At 38.3% G+C, this 26751-nt stretch overlaps 1 protein-coding gene across 1 annotated transcript; it reads left to right on the top strand.

Annotated features, from left to right (window-relative positions):
- The first annotated feature begins 1625 nt into the window (after positions 1-1625).
- On the top strand, positions 1626-3296 carry LOC131074765 (aldehyde oxidase GLOX). Its single transcript, XM_058011441.2, has one exon. It carries the CDS (start codon positions 1626-1628, stop codon positions 3294-3296), a length of 1671 nt encoding a protein of 556 aa, XP_057867424.2.
- Positions 3297-26751: the final 23455 nt, after the last annotated feature.

The following is a 26751-nucleotide window of genomic DNA, read 5'->3' as shown; positions in this document are numbered from 1 at the left end:
TACAATGAAATGAAAGGAGCTGAGAATATGCTTATAATAGGCACTCTACTATTCAATGGTTGAATAGGAAAAATTGAAGATCTAATGGAATATTTTAAATATGCATTGACCATTAGACAAGAATAACATTGGATGATTGGTGTATCATAAGAACCCTCAAAATTGACAACCTTTTGAGCATGTAGAAGGTAACTTAGTATTCTTATCGTCATTTTACGGTACAAATAATGTTTTGACACATGGAAGGAGAATAGGTTTAGCACAAGGTGACATGGATACTTGTAAAAAATGGTGAAACCAGATTCAAAAGCATTACTAACAATCCCTTTGTAATGCACATGTAACAAGATCAAAAGATTGTAGCATAAATGATGCCTCATTATATTGAAAATCGTCTATAATATTTAATAGTGTAAAAAACATTAGATTTGAAGCATATTAATGATGGAAACTTTCCTAGACAAATGAAAGTGTTGTAGATGCAAGATATAAAGGATGAAATTGAACAATACAACCTTAGATATATGGACTTAAAAGAAGTAACAGACAATCTTTAAAAATAATAAAAATTAATATGACATTTGACCAATCAATAGCAATTGAATATAACTTCAAAATACTTTACTTATAAAAAAATGACTCCATACAAAATAAAGAGGTTAAACCTCAATAATTCTTTCTCAAATAAAATCAAATATATATTAATAAAATAATATTTATAATATTTTAATAATAATTATATTTAATAAAATATAAATATAATACTAATTATATTATAATTACATAAACTTATGTACAATATTATTAAATATAGTATCCTCAACACTGCAAGTTTCTTGCACACATAATGAAGCATATAGATGAACGTTCATATCCTATACACATATACTATTTGTTCCGTGCTAAATATATACAAATTAATGCCTCTCGCCTCTGGTCATTTCCGTTGCCGTTTTCTTTTATACTGGTTGTGTAAACTAACATTACTTCTGCAATAGATGTACTTCCTATCCTATATGCATATTAGATTTCTATCGTGCTAAATATATATATAAATTATGCCTCATGCCTCTTGCCTTTAGTCGCTTCCGTTCCCGTTTCTTTTATGTCCATGCAAACTCACATTTTTTCTGCAAAGTCCTTTCCTTACCATTCGGCATAATCTGTCTAGTTTTTCTTTCTTGTAGATTGAAATTTTCTGATTTCAAATAGCATGATATTAAACTTATCATTCATCACGTTTTCCTTTATCACGTCACATAAGCGTAGACGATAAACAAAACAAATCTAAACCACGGACAAAGAGGGTTGAAGGTTGACTGCGTAAATGCATGTTGTAGTAGGCTGTAAAGATGGTACCAACTCAGGCCTGTAAATTCTTATCTCCAATACTCTTTGTACGATAAGGAATAAACGCAAACAAGGAATCGACATCGCGCGGGCTAATTCCGCAACGTTCCGTGATTACCAGTATAATGTATTTTTGGATAAGCCAAGCGATGCATTCTCCTATCCTATTTCATGACTTGCTAAGTGCAGAAGCCTACAAAAGCCCATCAGATCACGAGTCTTTCATCATCATTCTCACACTTGAACAAAGAGCGTTAGTGTAAGAGAGAGCCACAATGAAAATGTCATCTGTAATCCAGTATTCGTGTTTTATGATGGTGGCAATGTTAAACATGTGGTCGTGGTACGCAGCAGGGCAAGTGGCGGTGAATAAGGGAAGATGGCAACTCTTGGTAAAGAAGGGTGGCGTCTCGGCCATGCACATGACCACCACATACAAAAACACGGTTGTTATGTTCGACCGAACCAACTTTGGCCCTTCACAGCTCCTGCTGGATAATGGGCGGTGCCGTGACAACCCGCAGGACCAGGCCCTGACCCACGACTGCTGGGCTCACTCCATCGAATACAACATAGCCACCAACACCATCAGGCCGCTCATGCTATTCACCGATACCTGGTGCTCGTCTGGAGCGTTCGCAGCCAACGGGACCCTCGTTCAAACGGGCGGGTGGCGCGACGGAGGCACAGATATGCGTTACTTTGTTCCTTGCTCCGACGCCTCCTGTGACTGGGATAATTCTCAGCCTGTTAAGCTTCTTGCCAACCGCTGGTACGCATCCAACCAGATCCTTCCGGACAACCTCATCATCGTGGTGGGAGGCACGGGTGTGTTTAACTACGAGTTCGTTCCCAGGAGGCCCGGTGAGGGAACGTACAACCTGCCGTTCCTCATCCAAACCCGAACCAGTACCCAAGTAGAGAACAACCTGTATCCCTTCCTCCATCTCTCCTCCGATGGGAACCTCTTTATCTTCGCCAACAGGGACTCCATTCTCCTCGACTACAAAAACAACGTGGTGTTGAAAACATTCCCCAGAATGCCGGGCGACGGCCCACGGAACTATCCTTCCACGGGCTCTTCCGTCATGCTTCCTCTCTCTGCATCCAATGGCTTTACCAAGGTGGAAATCCTCATCTGCGGTGGTTGCCCAGACAATGGTTTCGCCGCCGCCAAAGCCGGTAATTTCATTCCCGCCCTACGCAGCTGCGGAAGAATGGTCATCACGGACGCCAATCCTTCGTGGAGCATGGAAGACATGCCCGGCCCAAGAACCATGTCTGACATGCTCATTCTCCCCAACGGCGAAATTCTGATCATAAACGGAGCGGCCAAAGGTGTGGCCAGCTGGGACATGGCCAACACACCCGTCTTCACGCCCTACCTCTACAGACACAGTCTACCCGCCGGGCAACAGCGTTTCTACGTTCTGGCAGCCACCGGTATCGCAAGAATGTACCACTCCACTGCCAACGTATTGCCCGATGGGAGAGTTATGGTGGGCGGCTCCAACCCACACTTCAATTACATTCTCACGGGAACGCAATTCCCAACGGAGCTCCGTTTGGAAGCGTACAGCCCCTATTACTTGGATAAAACGTATGCCCCCCTTCGCCCTAGGATAACTGCCATGTCTCCGAGATCCAATATTGCCTACGGCGCCACCTTCAGAGTGACGTTCTCAATTTCATCCGGTGTGACGAGTAACAGCAATGTAGTGTTTAGTGTGTACGCTCCACCCTTCACGACTCACACCACATCCATGAGCCAGAGGATGCTCTCGCTTTCCGCTTCTAGTCCGGTCCTCGTTCCTAAGTCCACCAATGTTTATTCTTCGACTGTACAAGCTCCCCCATCGGCTGTGGCTGCCCCTCCCGGATATTACATGCTGTTCGTTGTTAATGGCGGTGTTCCCAGCAAAGCTCGATGGGTTCATTTCTCCTAGTCCCCCCCTAGTTATCCCATAAATGTTTTCTCCTAATAAGGAATTTAATATCTTCCAATCCATATGCTTCTCTCGCATCTTTCGTTCTATGACAACCCTGCAATTTGTCACTGTAAAATAAATTGTTCAAAAATAACATGGGATGCAATTTGTCAACTTTGTGTAATGCTGTTGAAGATCTCAAAATCAAAACCAAAGCAAAACTACTTTTATTCAAACATCTTTTAACTACATATTTGAACATTCATCTAGTATAAGGGTTCACAGCTTTTAGAAAGCGAATAATGATTCTAAAATTAATGCTTATGTCTAAATGAGGTGTAATGGTTATGTCGATTGTAATTTATATAATTATAAATTTGACATAAGACATATAATTGAATTTATATAAACTTTATCAAAATTATATTACAATTGATCATAAAAGGTTTTCTTTATATGAAAGTCCTAATGCTTCTCTTAGCTTGGGAGTATGGTGAGAGATCTTATTACCTTATGACCCATTAAAGTTGGGTGGAGATCTTTTCTCCCCTTTGACTATTATGAAGAAGGATAAAGCTCTTTCTTCATTGGCTAAATTGTCTAGAAGAGATTCAAATTTTAGTTGTGAGATCACCTTTATTTTTTGTTCCCTAATTAAATGGTCTTAAAATCATATGTAAACAAAGCCTTTACTTCTATTGTGTCTACTATGGAATCTAATGTGATATGTTCAACGGAGAAAATATATAAGATGCTTGTAGTTATTAACAAATTTTAGAATTAAAGTATCACTCATATATGCTAAATGAAAAACATGTGTTGCATAAAAAAAATATTCTAAAAAAAAAAGAGGTCATAAAGATACACAAATTAAAAAAAAAATCATTATGGAGACTAAATGAACCTCTATCTTGAAATTGTAATTTAATCATGTTCATATGAAACTTAATGCTACTAGAAATTATTAAGATTTTACAAAAAATAATTTACCTATTCAATCAAAGAGACATATGTCCTTACCATAACCCAAATTTAGATATGAGAGGATCTAGAAGTCAAGTAATAAAATTCTATTCAAAAATAAAAGAAGAAGAAGAAGAAGAATCACTAAATATTTATTTTGATTAATTCAAAAGCGGATGAGGCATGTACCATCACGTATTCCTTGAAAACCAACACCTAAGGCACATGAGAATTGCACACCTAGCTAAAGACAAAATAACAAAAAGTAGCAAGGAACCACCAAGTACTAGACCAAGACTAGGAACAAAATCATAAAACAAAAACCACTATAAAACTAGCCAACCACCAAAGACATGAAGAGATGGTCTACTAAGCAAAGGCATTTCTCTCTTGCCAATCTTTACACAGTCCTAAAACTTTATTAGAGAAAGAGATATTTTTGTTAGATTCCTTAGCAGAGTTCGGAGTACCAAAATCCAAAGTATCATTAACCATGGAGGTAGTGGGCTCTACCAAAGCAGAGGGACACAGAGCATGCCTCTTATGCTTAGCTTTCCTTTGATTTATTTCCTTCTAAATAGCCTGTAGGGAAGTCAAATTCTTCAAGACCTATTTCCTTCTAAATAGCCTGTAGGGAAGTCAAATTCTTCAAGACCTATTTCCTTCTAAATAGCCTGTAGGGAAGTCAAATTCTTCAAGACCATCTCTTGGCTTCTCTTTGACATATCCTCAACTTTTCTCTTAAGGATCTCCTAGCTTTCCTTCAACTCCATAACAAGCTTCTTCTTATTTCTTTGATCCACCTTCTCACTAAGGTATTTCAACATTCCTTCAAAATTATCCCAAATTACCAACCATATTTCTTGAAGCTTCATAGACTTGTTCATCTTTCTCCTCCATAACCCAGTTATCCACCCTACCACTCGCCTCAACCACAACCTCTAGTCTATTGATCTTCCTAATAGCCACGTTAAAATATGATTAAATTCATTTAATTACCAGGTCATATCACTCAACATTTTCCTCCAAATTTAAAACCTTTGAATTCTAAATTAAGAGGGTCAGTCTTGGTGTCAGGAATCTCCTAACTATGGCGAATGTGGCCAACCTCCTTAGACACTATAGGGGATCAATCTGATTTTGAATCATGAGAGGACTTAGAGTCCTCATACACCTCCTATTTATCTAGCTCTAGCACCTTCACATCCTTGGGGGATGAATTAGGAGAGGTCTTATGTTTGGATTCTCTTAAAGGATTTAAGTGGTTATGGATAATTTTAGGTTTAGAAGAGGAGCCAGCAATGGGGTTGGGTTTCACCATGGGGGGCCCAGCAACATCAATCATAAGATTTTAGTTTGGTTGGGTGGCAGAAGGACTTAATGGGGACCCACTGGGAGGGGTTACAGAAAAATGAAAGTTATAAATATAAGAATTAACCCTTGATGGAGGGGAAGCGAATTATAAGACTTATCTATTGAGAAAGTGAAGAGAAAACCAAGTAAGAATTTGAACGCTATACCTGAGGTGGTTTAACATTGGGAAAATCTGGGTATGAAATATTTTGTAAAACCCATCCAAAGTGAATAATTTCATCAACAACAGCATAGAGTAAGTGCAAGAAGTTGAGTCCACTTAGTGTGGAAGTTTTAAAATTGGAAAAAAATTGCAAATCGCGGCAAGCACATAAGAAACAAAATGGGATCCCATTATGGTTCGGGGTCCTGAGCCAAACTTTAAAACGGGATCCCGTTTCACGTCAAGATCCCGAGTCTAAATCTAAGAAATGGGATCTCATTTTGAAAAGAAAATGAAATCCCATTTCAAAAAATAAAATAATATACCATTTTCCATTTTTTTTTTAATTTATTAAAAATAAGCTATATATACATGAAATATAACATTTAAGTATAAGTCATTATACTATAAGTTATATTTTATGTATATATTGGCAAGATGTTTGAGAGTGGTTTCAGATCTCTAGGAGTCATAATGCAAATTCTAGATTTTAGAAGATCTTATAAATTTTTAGATAGTCAAATTTCATTAATCAGTAGTTCAATATTTTCTAGCTCTCTTTATCTCAATCTCTTTATTTTGATCTCTAGACTCATCTCTCTTCATATCTATATTGGCAAGATGTTTGAGAACTTAATTTCAAATCTATAGGAGTTATAATGCAAATTCTAGATTTTAGAAGATCTTATAAATTTTTCAGACTTAGTCAAATTTCAGTAATCAGCAGGCTCCTATCAGCATTTTGTAGCTCTCCTTATCTTCCTTGAGCTCTAGAATCATCTCTCCATAGAAATTTTCATCTATCCCCTCTTTACCTCTATATCTCACTCTTTTTCTCTCTATCCCAAAATCTAGACCTATCTCTCTATCTCTCTCTCACATCCCTAACTCTCTACTCTATGTCTCCTCTCTCTCTACACACCTCCCTACCTACCTCTATTTCTATATACATATAATTCTCTCTCTCTCTCTCTCTCTCTCTCTCTCTCTCTCTCTCTCTCTCTCTCTCTCTCTCTCTCTCTCTCTCTCTCTCCACCCCTACATCATTCGCTCTCTACTTTTATCTCCCTTATATCCCCTTTCTACCTCTCTATCTCACTCTAGAGAGAGGTAGAGACATAGGTGGGGAGGGAGAGAGATGTAGGTTGTGAAAAGGTAATAGAGAGAGAGTGGGGTGAGAGTGAGATTGATAAAATTGGTAAGGGAAGGTTTGACAGATAGAAGAAAAGATAGAAATAGAGGTCTTGTAGGGAATGAGATATAAATAGAGAAAGAGAGAGAGGAAGAGGGGAGATAGTGATAATTTGAGAGGGATAAAATAGATAGAGAGAGGTGGAGACGGAAGGAGAGAGATAGAGATAGGTGATATATACAAAAGTGGAGGGGAGACTTTGAGTGAGAGAGAGAAGGAGAGGTATTTAAATAGAGGTCGGGTAGAGAGAGAGAGAGAGAGAGAGAGGGAGAGGGAGTATGGAGATGGAAGGAGGGAGGGAGAGAGATAAAGGGGGAGAGAGAGGTGAGGTAAATAGTAAAATTGAGCGAAGGAGGTAGAGAATTAGGGGAGATAAAAGTAGATAGGGATGGAAAGAGAGGTAGGTAGAGAGAGGGAGAGGGGAGATAAAAAGAGCAAGAGGGAAGATAGATAACCATATCCAGAGAGAAGAGATAAATACATAAATGGAGAGGGGAGATAGATAGCATAGATAGATGGGTGTGTGATACAGAGGTGGAGTAAAGAATACCTCTCCTTCCCTCCCTCTCTTTGAATACCTCTCCTTCTCTCCCTCACTCCAACTCTCACCTCCACTTTTGTATATCTCATCTATCTCTATCTCCTTCCCTCTCCACCTCTCTTTATCTATTTCCCCCCTCTAAACTTATCACTATCCCCCTCTTCCTCTACCTCTTCCTCTCTCTCTATTTATACATCCCTCCCTCCTTCCCTCCACCTCTCTACTTACCCCTCAGGAAACCATATGGCCCCTTTTAACATCCTAGTACACAACATGAGCCCTTAGAACACCATAAGACCTCTTAGGACACCATATGACTCCTTAGGACAATATGATCTCCTAAAGGATCATATGGTGTCTTGAGGGGTCATATGGTGTTCTAGACATGTGTGGCCCCTTAGGACCTCATATGACCCTTCATGACACCATATGATCATTTTTAACATCTTGGTGTGTATGACATCACCACTTAGGACAATATGATGTCCTATTGGGTCATATGGTGTCTTAAGGGTTCATATGGTGTTCTAACACATGTGTGGTCCCTTAGGACCCTATATGACCCCAGAACACCATATGACCCTTTTTAAAATCCTGGTATGTACAAAATGACCCCTTAGGACACTATATGAGCCCTAAGGACACCATATGACACCCTAAGGGGTCATATGGTGTCCTAAGGGGTCACATTGTGTTCTAACACATGTGTGGCCCCTTAGGACAATTACAAGATAGGGTTGTCATTACACGAAAAGATCGACCTGTCAATGCTCAATACAACCACTAGACTTATAGAATCCACAAGAGGATGTTTAACCATGTAGTGAATCCTTGCGAGGGATGCTAGCCCAATGCCAACAAGGACCCTATATGACCCCTTAGGACACCATATGACCCCTTAGGACCATATGATGTCCTAATGGGTCATATGGTGTCCTAAGGAGTCATATGGTGTTCTAACACATGTGTATCCCCTTAGGACCCATATGACCCCTAACGACACCATATGACCTCTTATGACACCTTATGACCTCTAATGACACCATATGACCCCTTAGGACACTATATGATCCCTCAGTACACCATATGATCCCTTAGGTAACTATATGACCCCTTAGGACACCATATGACCCATTTTAACATCTATGTACATAACATGATCCCTTAAGATACCATATGAACCCTTAGGACACCATATGACCCTTTAGGACAATATGATAGCCTAAGGGGTCATGGTGTTCTAACACATTTATGGCTTCTTAGGACCCCATATGACACCTAACAAAACCATATGACCCCTTAGGACCTGATATGACTCCTAACAACACCATATGACCCCTGAAGACACTATATGACTCCTTAGGATACCATATGACCCCTTTTAACACTATAGTACACGACATGATCCCTTAGGACACCTTATGACCCCTTAAAACATCATATCAACCTTAGCACAATGTGATGTCCTAAAGAGTAATATAGTGTTCTAACACATGTGTGGCCCCTTAAGATACCATATGACACCTTAGGACACTATATGACCCCTCATGATACCATATGACCCCTTAGGACACTATATGACCCCTTAGGATACCATATGACCTCTTTTAACATTTGAGTACATGAAATGACCCCTTAGAACACCATATGACCCCTTAGGACACTATATGGCCCTTTACGATAATATGAGGTCGTAAGGGTCATATAGTTTTCTGACACATGTGTGGCCCCTTAGGACCCTATATGACCCCTAACGACACCATATGACCCCTTAAGACCCCACATTACACCTAACAACACCATATGACACCTTAGGACACCATATGACACCTAACGACACCATATGACCCCTCAGGACACCATATGAACCCTTTTAACATCCTAGTACATGACATCACCCCTTAGGACACCATATGAGCCCTAAGGACACCATATAACATCCTAAGGGGTCATATGGTGTTCTAACACATGTGTGGCCCCTTAGAACCCCATATGACCCCTAACAAGACCATATGACCCCTTAGGACATTGTATGACCCCTTAAGACACCATATGATGTCTTAATGGGTGATATGGTATCCTGAAGGGTCATATAGTGTCCAAAGGGGTAATATGGTGTCATTACGGGTCATATGGTGTCTTGAGGGGTCATATAATGTCGTTAGGGGTCATATGGGGTCTTAATGGGCCACACATGTGTTATAACACCATATGACCCCTTAGGACATCATATTGTCCTAAGGGATCATATGGTGTCCTAAAGGGTCATGTGTTGCCCTAAGGGGTCATATGGTGTCCTAAGGGGTCATATAATATCGTTAGGGATCATATGAGGTCTTAAAGGACCACACATGTGCTAGAACACCATATGACTCGCTAGGACACCATATGACCTGTTAGGACATCATATTGTCCTAAGGGGTCATATGGTGTCCTAATGGGTTGTCAGATTTTGCCAAGATCTAGAGGCAATGGAAAGCAAAAACTAGAGAGACAAAGTATAGGATAAGAATAAATTGTATTCTATCAAGATGTAAAATGTGATCAACTGGATCATCAATCATTGTTGTTTATACAATTTAGATGAGATTGCTTATATAGGCAAGGCTATATGGATATGTGAGCACACAAACATGACATGTGGCTCAATAAGAAACAAGGGTAGGTAGGAAATAGGTGTGGGTAGGTAGGAGAAACAATAAAATATTCCACATGAGGTGGACCACCCACTGAAGGTGGAATTATCACTCCACAATAAGTGGATATGATAAAGTAGTAACAAGATCAACACCATAAAAGGTGGAAATTCTCCTACACACACTATCCCAATGTGGCACAAACACCCAAGTGTCTCATACCCAAGCTACTATGATATGCATGTACCTAATTAAACTTAAGTAAGGTGTAATAATATTCATGATGAACAATTATTTACATCAACACCCCCCCTTAAGTGCAACTTAGGGGAATGCACTTAAGTATACAATGCAACTAAGAAATGCAAGATGGGTCCCGGCTATGAGGGCATGTTACGTACCCATGTACAAATGCAAATCCAAAGAAAACCAATGCAATGAAATGTCTCACAAAGCGGGGAAATAGAGGAAAACCTAATGGGAAAAAACCCTCCCCCAAAAGAGAGATGAAAACCATATACAAATAACTATCATAGAAGCATGTGAAGGACAAAATCCCATGTGAGGAAAAATTCCCCCCCCATATGAGAGAAGAAGAAGAAAGACTAGGAAGCCCCCCCTCAATGTAGAATCTCCACCAATGATAGAAGCTCAAAGATGAATGAAGAAACTTCTCCACGAACGTCAACCCATGTTCCTCCCCTTAGGAAGAAACAAAACCAAAGGTGTATCCATGAAGTCTCCCCAATCATGAAGGGAAGATGTAGGAAAAATACTCATGATGAATGGAATCTCTGAAAAATGGTCAATTGTCCCCATGTCGATGTTGAAAGATACCCCTGCAAAGGTGGTAAACTTCTCTACACTACTAAAAAAATCACTCCAAGATCTAGTGGAGATGAATGTAGAACAAGTCCCAAAGACTCACAAGTCTCCTCGAAGAATAAAGAGACATCCTCCAACTGTTGTATGAAAGTATCCACAATCATGTCAACCTCTAAAGAATGATCATGTAGAGAATGCACAAGAGGGTCAAAGTGTTCCCTCACAACAATTGAAGAAGGATCATCTTCATCAAAGAGAAGATGAATGTCATCAATGATATCTCCCAAATCTGCAATGTAGGACTCCACAAAAAAACCTGCAATGTCTGCCAAGTAGGCATCCCAATAAACAAAAGTTGGAAGACATGAAATATCCTACTGCACTGAGTCACAAGAAGGCAAAACTATCACACTAGCTACATCATCAGGTGAAATAGGTGGTGTGATATCAAGAGGAGGACATGAAACACAAGGCTCAAGAATGGGGTCACATGTGAGAATCCCCAAGTTCAAGTACCCAAAGTTCTCCTCAAAATTTGAACCATCATCATGTGTAGAATCGTCATATGTGAAATCATCATCATCAACAAAATCTAAAAATGTGTATAACCGAGATGCATGATCAACCACCCTAGTCGCAATGATAGCTCTAGTCTCCAAGTCTCTAATGAAAATTGACTCAGGTGTAAACTCCACAATTCTCTTAGTTGCGCCATGTGTGATTTGATAAATGGAAAGGAGATTGTTTGTCAAATGGGGTACACACAACACATAATTGAAGGAGTTATCCCCAATGGCAATAGATCCTTTTCCAATCACATCCATGTATGTATGATTACCCATCAAAATATGTGGCATGGTGCAAGGATCAAATGTAGAGAACATAGACTGCGAAGATGCCATATGATGAGAAGCCCTTGAATCTAGAAGCCATCTCCCTGAATCATGACTAGTAGTAGCACAAAGAGGTTTTCCTTTTCTTGTCCCAAAAGAGTGAGTCTTCTCACTTGCAGAAGCCATGAATGCTTTCCCTTTTCCTTTTGGTTGTGAGGAAGTGGAAGTTGATGAATCATCTTCTTGTAGATATTAGGCAAATCAATGTTATTCTTTTTGAGGATGTGTGTGAGCTCATCAATCTTCTTAGAATGGCAACAATGCTCCTCATGACCAAACCTTTTACAATAGGCACAAGTAGGTCTCTCCCTCTTTGGTGAATTTTCCCTCTTGGAAGAGGATGAATCTCCTTGTTGTGGAGAAGGTGATACTTTGTCCTTAGGCTTTGATTGTCATTTCTTCTTGTTTGAGTTGTCCTTTCCTTGATTTCCTTTGTTCCCTTGATTTTCCACTAATGCTTGAGACTTATATCCCTTAAGAATTCCCATTCTTATCAACTTAGTTTATTCCATCATCAACATTTCGGTGAAAGCATCAAATGTAGGCATTCTGTAGCTTGAACCCATTGTCATCCTATGGGTTTGGAAACTAGAAACAAATGTTGCATATTCTTGTGGAAGTTTGCCCATCAAATTGAAGATCAATTGAGTATCCTTCTTATCAATGCCAAAATCCTTGAGTTGTGCCCTCAACTCTTTTGCCTTAGTGACATAATCTTGTATAGTATCAAAGTTCTTGGGATCTAACATGGTGAGATCACTATCAATTTGATATCCCCTGATCTCATTAACTTGACCATACAAGTCTTGAAACTTTTGCCAAGTATCCTTGATTAGAGTACATATCTCAATATGAAAAATGAGATCCTTTGATACATACTTTCTTAAGGTACCAATTGCCATGATATTTTTCGTGAGCCAATTTAAGTGACCAATAGGATCAACCTTAGGATCAGTGGGAGCAACAATAGTTCCAACAATATAATGAGTTAGTCCTTTTTCCATAAGTTTACTCCATGCATCAATTTTCCAAGTAGCATAGTTATGAGGAGTTAAGAGAGGAAACTTAGGAGAACCCATAGTAGCAAAAAGGAAAAAACACAAGATAGAGAGAGGCACAATCACACAAGACACCCTCCCAAATTACTCAATCTAGAAACCCACCCCCCCAATCATGATTTGGAACTTTATACTTAGTGCGTGTATAGTGGGCAACTTACAAGACAAGGCAAGGTGGACTTCTGATTTAAATTTTACAACTTCTCAAAATGAGATATAAGAGACTTCAACAAATATTGCTAGTGATCTAAACCGAGATCCAAGCAAAATACAAGTACCAAATAGGCCAAGAAATGACCAAATGATGAAAGTACAATTTGTACTCAAAATAATTGCAAACAAATGGTAGATTATAAAAGTACACAAAAAATTATGCACTTTCAAAAAAAACGGCACCTAAAGAAGAGTCCATATGAGCCCAAACGAAGCCTCCAAAGTTGTAAAAATCAGGATTTCATGATTTCAAAAAAAATTGTATCTGAAAATTAGAAAAATCCTACACCACTGTACAGATCATGAAATTCTACCCCAAAACAAAAAACATTGCTCGAAAAAAGGAGTACGAATGAGTGAGATATCACTATTCGAAAATTGTTTGCAAAATTATAATTTCTAGAAAAATTTCGTCACAGCTTCAAACTTCAAATGCCTCTAGGTTTGGCCTCTAAAGTCCGATTTTAATGAAACAAAAGGTAAAACTGACTTTTTTGGACCTCCTCAATCCAATGGTAACCTCATATTTGACCCATCAAACATCAATAAAAACCTGCAATAGAAAGCTCCAAAATACACAACCCCAAATACCATCAAAGTTCTCTCAATTGGCAAACCATGTGATATTTTGCCAAGATCTAGAGGAAATGGAAATCATAACTAAGAGGGAACAAAATAGATGATAGGAATAAACTGTATTCTATCAAGATGCAAAATGTGATCAACTGGATCATCAATCGTTGTTGTTTATACAATGTAGATGAGCCTGCTTATATAAGCAAGGCTATATTGATATCTAAGCACACAAACATGACATGTGGCTCAATAAGAAACAAGGGTAGGTATGAAATAGGTGTGGGTAGGTAGGAGAAACAATAAACTATTCCACATGAGGTGGATCACCCACCGAAGGTGGAATTATCACTCTACAATAAGTGGATATGATAAAGTAGTAACAAGATCAACACCATAAAAGGTGGAAATTCTCCTACACACACTATCCCAATGTGGCACAAACACCCAAGTATCTCATACCCAAACTAATATGATACGCATGTACCTAAGTAAACTTAAGTAAGGTGTAATAATATCCATGATGAACAATTATTTACACCAACGGGGGTCTTATGGTATTGTATGGGGTCATATGGTGTCTTTAGGGGTCATATGGAGTCAGAAGGGGCCACACATGTGTTAGAACACCATATGACCCCTTAGGACACCATATGACCCATTATGATATCATATGGTGTCCTAAGGGTTCATATGGCGTCGTTAGGGGTCATATGGGGTCCTAACGGGCCACACATGTGTTAGAACACCAGATGACCCCTTATGACACCATATGACCCATTAGGACATCCTATTATACTAAGGGTTCATATGGTGTGCTAACACATGTGTGACCCCTTAGTTACCCTTATGACCCCTAATGACACATATGACTCCTAAGGACACCATATGACTGCTCTAAACATAATATAAATTTCCTAAGGGATCATATCGTGTCCTAAGAGGTCATGTCATGTACTAGGATGTTAAAAGGTTTCATATGGTATATCAAGAGGTCATATGGTGTCCAAAAGGGTCATATGGTGTACCAGGGTGTTAAAAAGGGTCATATGGTGTCCTAAGGGGTCATATAGTGTCCTAAGGGGTTATATGGTGTCGTTAGGGGTCAATGGGCTCCTAAGGGTCGACACATGGTTTTAGAAAACCATATGACCCCTTAGGACATCATATTATCCTAAGGGGTCATATGGTATCCTAAAGGGTCATATGGTGTCCTGAGGAGTCATTTTGTGGACTAGGATATTATTAAAGGTCATATGGTGTCCTAAAGGGTCATGTCATGTACTAGGATGTTAAAAGGGGTCATATAGTGTTCTTAGGAGTCATATGGTGTTCTAAGGGGTCATATGGTGTCGTTAGGGGTCATATGGGCAACTAAGGGACTACATGTGTTAGAACATTATATTACCCCTTAGGACACCATATGACCCATTAGGACCCATCAAATTGTACTAAGGGGTCATAGGGTGTCCTAAGAGGTCATATCATGTACTAGGATGTTAAAAGGGGTCATATGGTATCCTGAGGGGTCATATGGTTTCCTAAGGGGTTATATGGTGTCGTTAGGGGTCATATGGGGTCATAAGGGGCGACACGTGTTAGAACACCATATGACCCCTTAGGACACCATATGACCCCTTAGGACACCATATGACTCATTGGGACATCATATTTTCCTAAGGGGTCATATAGTGTCCTAAGCGGTCATATCATGTACTAGGATGTTAAAACGAATCATATGGTGTCCTGAGGGGTCATATGGTATTGTTAGGGGTCATATGCATTCCTAAGGGGCCACACATGTGTTAGAACAACATATGACCCCTTAGGACATCATAAGAGAGGGAAAGAGTATTAAAAAGGCTAAAAGAGAACAAAGGGAGAGAGATCCTAAAATGACTTAAGGGGATATATATATATATGTGTGTACTAGGATGTCTTAAGGGGCCTAGGATGTACTAAGGGGTCGTATTATTTGTCTCTATAGGTCCTAGGTGTCTTAATGGGTCCTTGGATGTACTAAGATGTCCTAAGGGGTGGTATGATGTCTTAATATGTACTACTTGGGGTCCTAGGTATCTTAAGGTTTCAATAGATGTCCTAGAATGTACTAAGGGGTTGCATGAGTTTTCATAGCTCTTAAGATGTACTAAGGGGTCCTGTGATGTCTTAAGATGTCCTAGATGTACTAAGGGTTCCTAGGTGTCTTAAGGGGTCAAAAGATGTCCTAGCATGTACTAAGGGGTCCTATGTGTCTCAAGGGGCCATAGGTGTCTTAAGAGGTCCCAAGATGTACTAAGGGGTCCTAGGATAACCATTTAACTGTAGCGTCCTAAAATTGTGACACTTGCAATTTCGACTGCATTTCAGTCTTCACGATGGCGACGCAACACGCAACCTGAAAGGAGACCCCGAAACCTGATTACGACACTGAAAACTGCATTTTTCAAGCACCCTAGCCTGAACCTCCTTGCACCCTGTTGTCCCGGGAGGTGGGACCAGAGCGCCCACCGCCCTGGTCCTTCAGGACTAGGGCGCCCAGCGCCCTGGTCCCTGGGTCCTATTTTGGGCCCGGTCTCTTTTGGACTTCGGGTCTTTTTGTTTGCAATTTGGAAATTAACTTTCCTGGTCGGCCTAAGGTCGGGAAAATCAGTCTATTAGCCCTAAATGACAAGTATATAAACTACATATTCCTCTTTCATTCGACATGATGGAAAAGGCGTGGAAATTATACTTAAGCATTCAAGCATTCCTTCAAGCAATTGATCATTTCAAGTCTCCATTCAAGGCTAAGTGTTGCATTCAAGACAAGGATTCAACCATTGAAGAGGAGATCACATACTACATGCTACAACATACAACATACAACATCTATACCTTCGCACATAAGGATACAAACATCCTTACAACAAGGTATTAGTACTTGTTTTACATTACAGACATTTACATTTACAGCACTTGCTCATTTCTTGGTTAATTCCAAAACCGGGGTTTGACCTAAAGGCAAACCCCTAATCCCTAACCCCCCAATCATCTTCGCTTTTCTGTGTGTAGGTTGCAGGTACGCGGCTGAAATTGAAGATCTGGAATCCTTGTGCAGAGACGAACAGATCCCCCTTCGTTTCGCAGATTTTTCAGAGGACCGTGGCGCCGGGCGCCATCGTCCCGACAACTTTTGCTCAAATTTGCAGGACAGCGTCGTATCGACATTTTACTGCTAATTCCAAGTCCGCAGCTTCATCTTATATCCCTATCTCAGTTTATAAGCGAATCTTTGTCACTTTCTATGCATTCCTAGCTTAATTCTTCTATGCACATTCTTTACAAAAGAGGGTAGCCTTGCTGTCATAACCCTTGAAACTCATTTAGCATCCAATCTTGCATTGTGTGGGATTGGATCTTGTGGGTTTCAACCCCTCTTTTGAATGTAAAGTCTCTCCCCTAAGTGAAAACCATCAACCCTAGTGAATCTCCCTTCTCTCTCCTTGGAGTTGGAAGAGGGGAGAGCAACTAGGGTTTGATCGCGATTTTCCGCTTTACATTTTGGTGAACCTGACGTGAACATCCTTTCTGATTATTCATAGTTAGATCTGAAAATTGGATTCCTTGATTACATTTCCATGTTTGATCTTTTGCAAAATTTTAGAGGTTAATTGCATAAAAACCCTAAATTTTCTTTTTAGTAATTAAGCTTGTGAAATGTCTAAATGTTAATGCTTGTTTCAGATCTACCCTTCTATGACAAATTATCAATTCATATTTGTGCTTTAATTTTGAAAATTAAGTGGTTAAGTGTTAAAACCCTAATTTTTGAAATCCTCTTGATTCAACCTTTGTCCGACAATTTCACTAATCAAAACATCTCCAAATCAGCTGTAACTTTGGATTTCGCAATAAAATCACAATATCTTTCATCCCTGAAAATTTGGAAAAAATTTGCGAGGACCGTGTGCACTCCGAGCACCATCGTCCCCGACATTTTTTCCGAAATTTCGGGAGCGAGATCTTACTGTATTTTCCTACTAAAATCCAGAGTTTTGGCTGATTTTATCAAATCTAACACTTTCAAAATTACAGTCAAAGTTGGTCTTGTGATTGCTTGGATTAAGGCTTCTAAACATTCAAAAATCATCAAAATTGAAATTTTGTGTCAAAATTGTGTTCTTACTGTCCTAAATCTGAAAAGTGTGTTTGCATTCATTCGAAATTTCAGTGCTTTATTCAAATTCTTACAATTTGTGACTTTTGAAATTAAATGCTTAATTAAAACAACTTTAATTTCTGCTTTCAAAATTGAATTTTGCGTGAAATTGAGTCAACTTTTGAATTTCAAAACTTGCATTGCTTTTGGTATTCCCTCTAAAATCATAAAATTCAAAATTTCAGTTTCCCTCTCTTTTTCAAAATTCAAATTTTTGCATTTTTCGACAATCTTGGTAGGGTTCAATTTCGAGATTGCAACTTTAATTTGGCCTATCTACAGATCATAAAATCACTCAATTTTTTCAGATTAGCTTTAAAATCATCATACCTTTCATCCCTGCAAATTTCAAAAAAAGTTGCAAGGACCGTGTTGCACTCCGAGCGCCACGGTCTCGGACATTTTTTCCGAAATTTCGGGAGACTGTCGTGATTGCATTTAACAGCTTAAATCCAGAAGATTGGCTGATTTTACTGAAAATTGCTACCTCTAAATTCAAAATCTTCTCTCTCTCTCTAGTGCATGAGTTTTACAACAATAAGCCCTACTTACACTATTCTCGTTAGACGAAGCCGTAGAATTAAGTCTTTCCGAGGTTTAATTACCGAGGAGATGGAACCTAATTTGAATAGCCTTTTTAACGAGGACATGGGTAATTCCTCTAATCCTCTTAATGATGAAGAAGCTCTCCATGAGGTTTCTGAAGAACAACTTTCGAAATTGGATAACCAATTTGACGATTTTCGACACTGGATGTCTCAAGAATACCCTGATAGTCAAGATCTTCCTTTAATTGAGGGTCTAAAACGTATGCTTCAAAGTGATAAGAATGGAATTGATATTTTGCGTGGTATTGCACACATTGTGGACTCGAATGTGATGCCTATAAAGAGTTGTGCTGAATCTTTAGGTTATACACAACCTCCTACTCAAGTCAATCATTCTATTCCTTTGATGACTTCTATTGCTAGCATACCTACCTTTACATCAAACATAATGGCTACTTCTACACAAGACATTCCTCCTGTGATCACCAGTCATGCGAGCAACCCTTCTTCTTCAATTAACCCTCTTCCTTCATTCAATCCAACTTCTTCATACATTCCTTCAATGAGTGTTCCTATTACATCTTCACAAATGAACATGACGCAAGGGGGCAATTCATTTAACCATTCCATTCCTCCTTGTAGTGTTCCTCCTGTCCAATCATCTCCTATGACTAACTATCATAGGGTCCCACCACCTTACTCTTTACCTTCTTTCAATAACATAACACCTCCATCTCAATCTAACACATCTAATAGGAATTCCTCGACTGAAGCAACCATTAACAATCTTGCACAAACTGTCTCTTCTTTACAGCAACAAATTGCCTCTATGAATCAATCTAAGTTTAGTGTGCCCACATTTGATGTTGCGAGCCCACTTTCTCTTGATATTGTTCGATCTATTCCCCCTAAACATGTTGAAATTCCGCATTTGGAGCTTTATAATGGTAAGGGTGATCCTCTAACACATGTTAAGACTTTTCAAACAATATGTACTGATTTTGCTTATGACCAAAGGTTGCTTGCAAAACTGTTCACTAGAACATTAAGAGACAAAGCCCTACAATGGTATTGCTCGTTGCCTTCTTATTCTATTACTTCTTTCGAACAACTTGCAAATGCTTTCATTCAACAATTTCAAAACAATATAAGTCCTAAAGTTACTTTGATTGATTTAATGCATTGTAAACAAGGTGTTAAAGAAAAAGTGACTGATTTCATTGGTAGATATAAGCATTTGTATGCTCAAATTTCTTTTCCAGTGCCTAACAATGATATTCAAAGAATCTTTATTTCTAATTTACAAAAAGATATTCGAGACAAACTTCTATTTTCTAAGTTTACTTCTTTCCAACAGTTGTGTGCGACTCTTCACAATTATCAACTGACTGTGAGTCAAATGGAACAATCACATCCTATGGCTCCGAGTGATAAGGGTGATAGCAGTCAACAACCATTTGGGAAGTTTAAACCAAATAGAGATCCCATCAAATTCAATTAAAACATCATCAACAACAATGTGAATGCAGCATCAGGTGTGCCTCCTATTTCTAAATTTTTCAAGAAAGAAAGAAAATATACTCCTTTGAATGAATCATTGCATAGTATTATGAATAAGTTATTGGAACAAAATGTGCTTACTCTTCCTCCTATAAGACAAATTGATCCTGCAAAGATTACTTCACCTTATTTTGATAACAAAGCTTTTTGTCAATTTCATCGTCAGCCTAGGCATGATACTGAAAAATGTTTTTCTTTAAAGGGTAAAATTCAAGATTTGATTGATAATAATACTATTTCTGTTTCTGGAGTGAACGATAAAGGCAATACATCTGTAGCTCCTCCTAATCAAAATCTTCATATTTTCACTGATCCATTACCTTCTCATACCTCTAATGCAATTGAGGCTAATGATTCCTCTCTCTCATCTGATGGTCTTGTGTCTATGACTCCGAATGTGATTAACTTTGTAGAGCAGCAAGAAAACCCTAAAGAACCTTCCATCACATTTGATTCCAGTGAAACCATTAGGGCACCTGATGGTCCTTTATACATAGTTGCAAAAGTCAAGAATACACCTTGCCGTGGAGTGCTTATTGATCCTTCGTGCATGGTTAATGTTATTACTGAAGAATTTCTTTTTACTTTGCAATTGAATCAAGTGATTTATGACAAAACAGATGTGATTGTGAAACTATTTGATGCATTTTCTTCTCCTGCAATTGGTTCTATTACATTACCTATTGAGGTCCATAACAAATCCCTTGATGTGAACTTTTCTATTATTCCATCTTCCGAACAATTTCGTGTGAAGCTTGGCTATCCTTGGCTATCTTCCATGAAAGCTATTGCTTCTCCTATTCACAAGTGCTTGAAATTTCCCCATAATGGTGAAGTTGTTACTGTCAATCATAGTCTCTTTAAACCAGCTGAAAGAACTTCTAGCGTTCCTATTGATTACTTTTGGCCTAAACAATTCCAATCTCTTCCTCCGCGAAGTGATCATCTTTTCAAATCTTATCAAAAGTGGAAAACAGATATGATCCTATCTCTAAGTGAACCTAGAACACCTAAACTTGATATTCCTATCATTCTTGAGAAGGAAGTTCTTCCTTTGAAAGATAAAACTAATGTCTTTCCTCAAGAAGATTCCCAACCCATCCCTATGGATGTGACTATGTCTATATCTAATAAACTTCCTAAAAGTAGACCTATCCCTCCTCGTCATGATGGACTTGGTCTTCTTCCTAAACCAAATATTCCTCCTTTGTATGGAGCAGTCCCTCCTCCTTCTTTTTATAGAGAGAAGAGACCTTCTTCTTCCCCTATTATCCAGCCTAAGAGACCACAACCTAAACACCCAAGTGATAAGGATGAGAACATTCCTCCTCCTCAATCTTCTTCACTTCCTACTAAGACTAGACGAAATCGTTCTGCACGTGAACGCCGACAAAAGCGTCGTCTTAGAGCTCAAGCAGCTGCTTCTCAAACTTTGCAATCTCCAAAAACACCTTCAACAAGCATTATTCCATTTTCTCCTCAGCCGACGATTGAGCCGAAATCTCCTAAACATAAGATGCATGATGGTCTTGATCCTGTGCGAGTTAAAGATCCTATTTTCATAAATCTTGATGATGATATAGATGAAAATGTTATTCATGATGAAAATGTTACTCCTCTTGCTTCTGATAGTTAATATGAACTTGTTGATATTGATAACCATTTATCTAATGAATTTTCTAAAGCACTTATCCTAGCTCCTAGACAAGAACAACGTGGCTTGGAACATGAACATAGCCCTTGTTTGGATCTTGTGATAGCTCCATCTGCTGTGTTGGATGTTCCTCCTCTAGCGTGTTCCCTGCCTTCCCGAAACATTGATCAGCAAGATCGGGGGGTAGATGACGTGCTAGACTAGTTACATTAGCATAGCAGATTCTCTCCTCCTCTCTTGTATTACTTCTTCTATATGTTATTATCATTCTTCTATTTTTTGTCCTTAGTGTTGTCTACTTGAGGACGATGCAAAGCATTGAGATCTCTCGATCTCTCTCATGTTGACTCAAAAGACACATGTGTTCCCTTCTTCTAGGTGACCTTCCTTGATTGGGGAATGAAGAACAATTATGCATACATACATATGATATATATACATGAATTATCATACAGCATACTGACCCCGAGGAAAGCAAAGTCACCTTGTGCTTTGTGTTTTGTGTCTATTATCCTTGGGCTTATCTCACACTTGGGGGCTAAATCCTTGCGATAACGTGCTCCTTTCCTTTCTCATTTCTTATGTGTATCACTACGTTAAAACAATCACCCCCGGTGAGGCGTGTGCGATCGCTTTAACGTAGGGGGGCATACATCCCGTCCATATCTTTTCAAGATACTTGAAAATTTCTTGACAAATTTAGCTTTGCCTTGAAAATTTTTGATATCTTTCTTGCATGACTCATAGTGAGGGAACCTTACTACTGACAGTCATGGTTCTCCCTCGTGATCTTCCCTTTTACTTTGTCAATCGAAGTCGTAAGATCCTTAGTCCATTGGGGGCTTGGTGTATCTTGCCTCCTTGACGTGGTGAAAGTTTTTCAATGTTGTTTCCTTGTACTTTACCGGAAGTATGAGCATACATACTCCCGCTAAAGTTGGGGCTAAATGTAGCGTCCTAAAATTGTGACACTTGAAATTTCGACTGCATTTCGGTCTTCACAATGGCGACGCAACACGCAACCTGAATGGAGACCCCGAAACCTGATTACGACACTGAAAACTGCATTTTTCAAGCACCCTGGCCTGAACCTCCTTGCACCCTGCTGTCCCAGGAGGTGGGACCAGAGCGCCCAACGCCCTGGTCCCTGGGTCCTATTTTGGGCCCGGTCTCTTTTGGACTTCGGGTCTTTTTGTTTGCAATTTGGAAATTAACTTTCCTGGTCGGCCTAAGGTCGGGAAAATCAGTCTATCAGCCCTAAATGACAAGTATATAAACTACATATTCCTCTTTCATTCGACATGATGGAAAAGGCGTGGAAATTATACTCAAGCATTCAAGCATTCAAGCATTCCTTCAAGCAATTGATCATTTCAAGTCTCCATTCAAGGCTAAGTGTTGCATTCAAGACAAGGATTCAACCATTGAAGAGGAGATCACATACTACATGCTACAACATACAACATACAACATCTATACCTTCGTACATAAGGATACAAACATCCTTACAACAAGGTATTAGTACTTGTTTTACATTACAGACATTTACATTTACAGCACTTGCTCATTTCTTGGTTAATTCCAAAACCAGGGTTTGACCTAAAGGCAAACCCCTAATCCCTAACCCCCCAATCGTCTTCTCTTTTCTGTGTGTAGGTTGCAAGTACGCGGCTGAAATTGAAGATCTAGAATCCTTGTGCAGAGACGAACAGATCCCCCTTCGTTTCGCGGATTTTTCAGAGGACCGTGGCACCAGGCGCCATCGTCCCGACAACTTTTGCTCAAATTTGCAGGACAGCGTCGTATCGACATTTTACTGCTAATTCCAGGTCCGCAGCTTCATCTTATATCCCTATCTCAGTTTATAAGCGAATCTTTGTCACTTTCTATGCATTCCTAGCTTAATTCTTCTATGCACATTCTTTACAAAAGAGGGTAGCCTTGCTGTCATAACCCTTGAAACTCATTTAGCATCCAATCTTGCATTGTGTGGGATTGGATCTTGTGGGTTTCAACCCCTCTTTTGAATGTAAAGTCTCTCCCCTAAGTGAAAACCATCAACCCTAGTGAATCTCCCTTCTCTCTCCTTGGAGTTGGAAGAGGGGAGAGCAACTAGGGTTCGATCGCGATTTTCCGCTTTACATTAACATCTAACTATACATGTATAACAGTTATAGATAACTTTGAAAAAACTAGAATGTATACATAACATTTAAACATATCATAAAAAAATTTAAACATTTAAACATCTAACTAAGTAGGTAGGGAGAGAGATAGAGATGTATATAGAGAGAAATAGAGGTAGAGAGGGATAAAGGAAGAGTAATACGGAGAGAAATAGGTCTAGAGCTTGAGGTAGATAAAGAGAGTGATATAGAGAGCGGGAAAATGTTGATAGGACCCTGTTATTTGCTAGAATTTGACTAAATCTGAAAATTTATAAGATCTTCTAAAATTTAGAATTCACATTATAACTCCTAGAGATTTGAAACCACTCTCAAACATCCTACCAATATATACATGAAATATAACTCAAAGTATAAGAAAGAAGACAAAGGGAAATGTGACTTATAGTTAAATATTATATTTCATGTATAGATATAGCTTATTTTTAATAAATTAAAAAAAAGAAAAAAAAGAAAAAAGAAAAACAAGATCCCGTTCTAATTTTAAAACGAGATCTCATTTGCTTTTTTATTTTTAATTATTGAAAAAAAAATGAGATCCCGTTTCTAAAAATTTGAATTTTCGCTCGATTGTTCCTTCGGATTTTAGCTTGGGAAATGGCTTGGTGTGCCAACCCTTTGACTTGGCCCTGGTTTGACCTGCAACTTGAAGGCTAAATCAATATTCATAAAAAAGAATGACTTCAAAAATAAATCTGAACACCAAATTTTCAGAAACTTTTTAAACAATTAAAACCCATTATAGTAGAGACTGTCTAGATTCCAAATATATATAAAAAATTTAAAATGGATCAATATTTTTATTTTAAAAATAATTTCTAATGAAAGAGGTCCATAAACTTGAAATAACAGGGTTTTTTAGTTTTTTAATAACTTTTTTGTCTTTAAGTTTTTTGAAAAAAAAATTACATGGCATCAAACTAGAGACAATTTTATATAGTTTTTCAAAAAAAATCAAAAAATGTAAGTTAAAGTCAAATTATGCTTGTCGCACACGAGGATTTATCAAAACAATGATTATGCCCAATAAAAAATTAACAAAAATAAAAATGCAGAAAAAAATTACAAAAAAATATCCTCATCATAGGTGAGTGAGTTACTGATCTTTTACCAAAAGGATTCAGAAAAATACTTTCATTTAAGTCAAATTATGCTTGTCATACACGAGCATGGTATGGTCATGAAAAGTGACTTTTAAACTATAGGTTTTAGTAATGGCTATTCAAACCTAATTTTTAAGATCTGGGTATTAAAATAAATTAAATATTTGGAAAGTAGACTTCGAGCACTAAATTTTCTATTAGTGACTTTTTCCAAGATTCATTCTTTAAGTGCTTCCAATGTTTAGGTCAAACAGGATGAAATCTAAAACATAGGGAAAACACTTCGACTTTTTGGCAAAAAAGTTGACTCAACTTCTTACAGGCACCACATAACATCTTTCTAAAGACCAGCTAGCTCTTCTTTGTTATACCTGCTTTGTAACCTAGAAACCCCTTCACCCGCCTTAAAAAATCGCTTAAATTCCTACTTAGAAGATACATTTGGCTTCTTAGGAAAATTTATACCATCTTGCGGAAGCCTAGTGATAGCGATAATCAAATCTGGAGTGACTCTGAAAGCAACCTTACCAATTTTCACCTCCCCCTTCTACTAGGTCTAGGCAAAATTCTTAGACAACTCCATGTCGAAACCTTGAATGCCTTCAACATAATTATCCAGATTTCCCTTAACCACTTTTTTTCATAGCTTAGGTTTACTTTTAAACTCTTCACATAAATCTGGTTTAGTTTGTATTAGGTCCTCTCCCTTACCAAACATAGAGAAATCCAAAGTGAAAACCAAGTTGGTAGAGTAAAAACCAGTAGTTTGAGCATGACAGTGCTTACAAGAAAAGGGGGAAATGACATTGATTTTTGAAATAGACATTTGCCACCAAAGCATAAAATGACTAGCCAAAAGGGTAGAAAAATTATGAAAAATGGTGATCCTTTGATTATATGAAAAATGGTGATCCTTGGATTATATTCCATCATTAATATTTATGTCCTCGGAGATCACCATACAAACCAAAGTCGAAATATCATTGATATTTGTCTAGATTTTTAATTTCATAGAAAATGGTCCAAATGAGGTCAACTTGTTAGCAACTTTGATGCCTTCCTTTCTCATATGACACAAGAGGACATGGATAATCCCATGAATGAGGGCCTTACACTTGGCCACAAGGTCCTCACACTTCTAGTCAGGAATGGCTTCATTCTTGAGGAGCATGGTGTTTTTTGAATCATCTTTTATTATTATTTGATTGTACCTTCCTTCATTAATGATAACAAGGTCATAATAAATAGCTACCACCTCCATCAAACTTGATGTTTGTCTAGCCGAGTAGGCCATTTAGGCTAGATTAATGTTACCCCTATTTTCAAAATCACTAAATATTTGTTACCTATAAATATTTGAAGTAATTCTTGGTAATTGTTGGCAAGTTTACATAAGAACGTATCGCTATCAGATTTACCTCTGAAATCTACACCACCTCTCATGATTCCTAGAATATTGATTTCGTATTGGTATACCTCCATAATGCATAAACCTTCTAATATAAAATTACAAATTTTCTCCTTTGAGTTGAAGAAAAATCTCTAAGCATATAAGTTTACTACTAGCATTTATACCATATATTAATCTAAGTGAATAAAAGTAATGAATAAATCAGCAAAAATAGAATGATTAGATTATATTCTTATAATTTACTCTTAAATAGCATTACATTTAAGGGGTTCTTCCCATAGTGTGTTAGTTAATTGGTGGTGTTGTTGTTCTGACCACCATGGTTCAAACCTCCAATGGGTCATTGTGATTTTAGGTGTGTACCTTCACTAATCTAATGTGCTCAGGATTTTTAGAATCA

Source organism: Cryptomeria japonica, chromosome 7 (genome assembly GCF_030272615.1).
Source record: "Cryptomeria japonica chromosome 7, Sugi_1.0, whole genome shotgun sequence".
Classification (NCBI taxonomy): domain Eukaryota; kingdom Viridiplantae; phylum Streptophyta; class Pinopsida; order Cupressales; family Cupressaceae; genus Cryptomeria; species Cryptomeria japonica.
The sequence above is the reverse complement of the archived record's forward strand: the minus strand, read 5'-3'. Positions and strand labels throughout refer to the sequence as shown.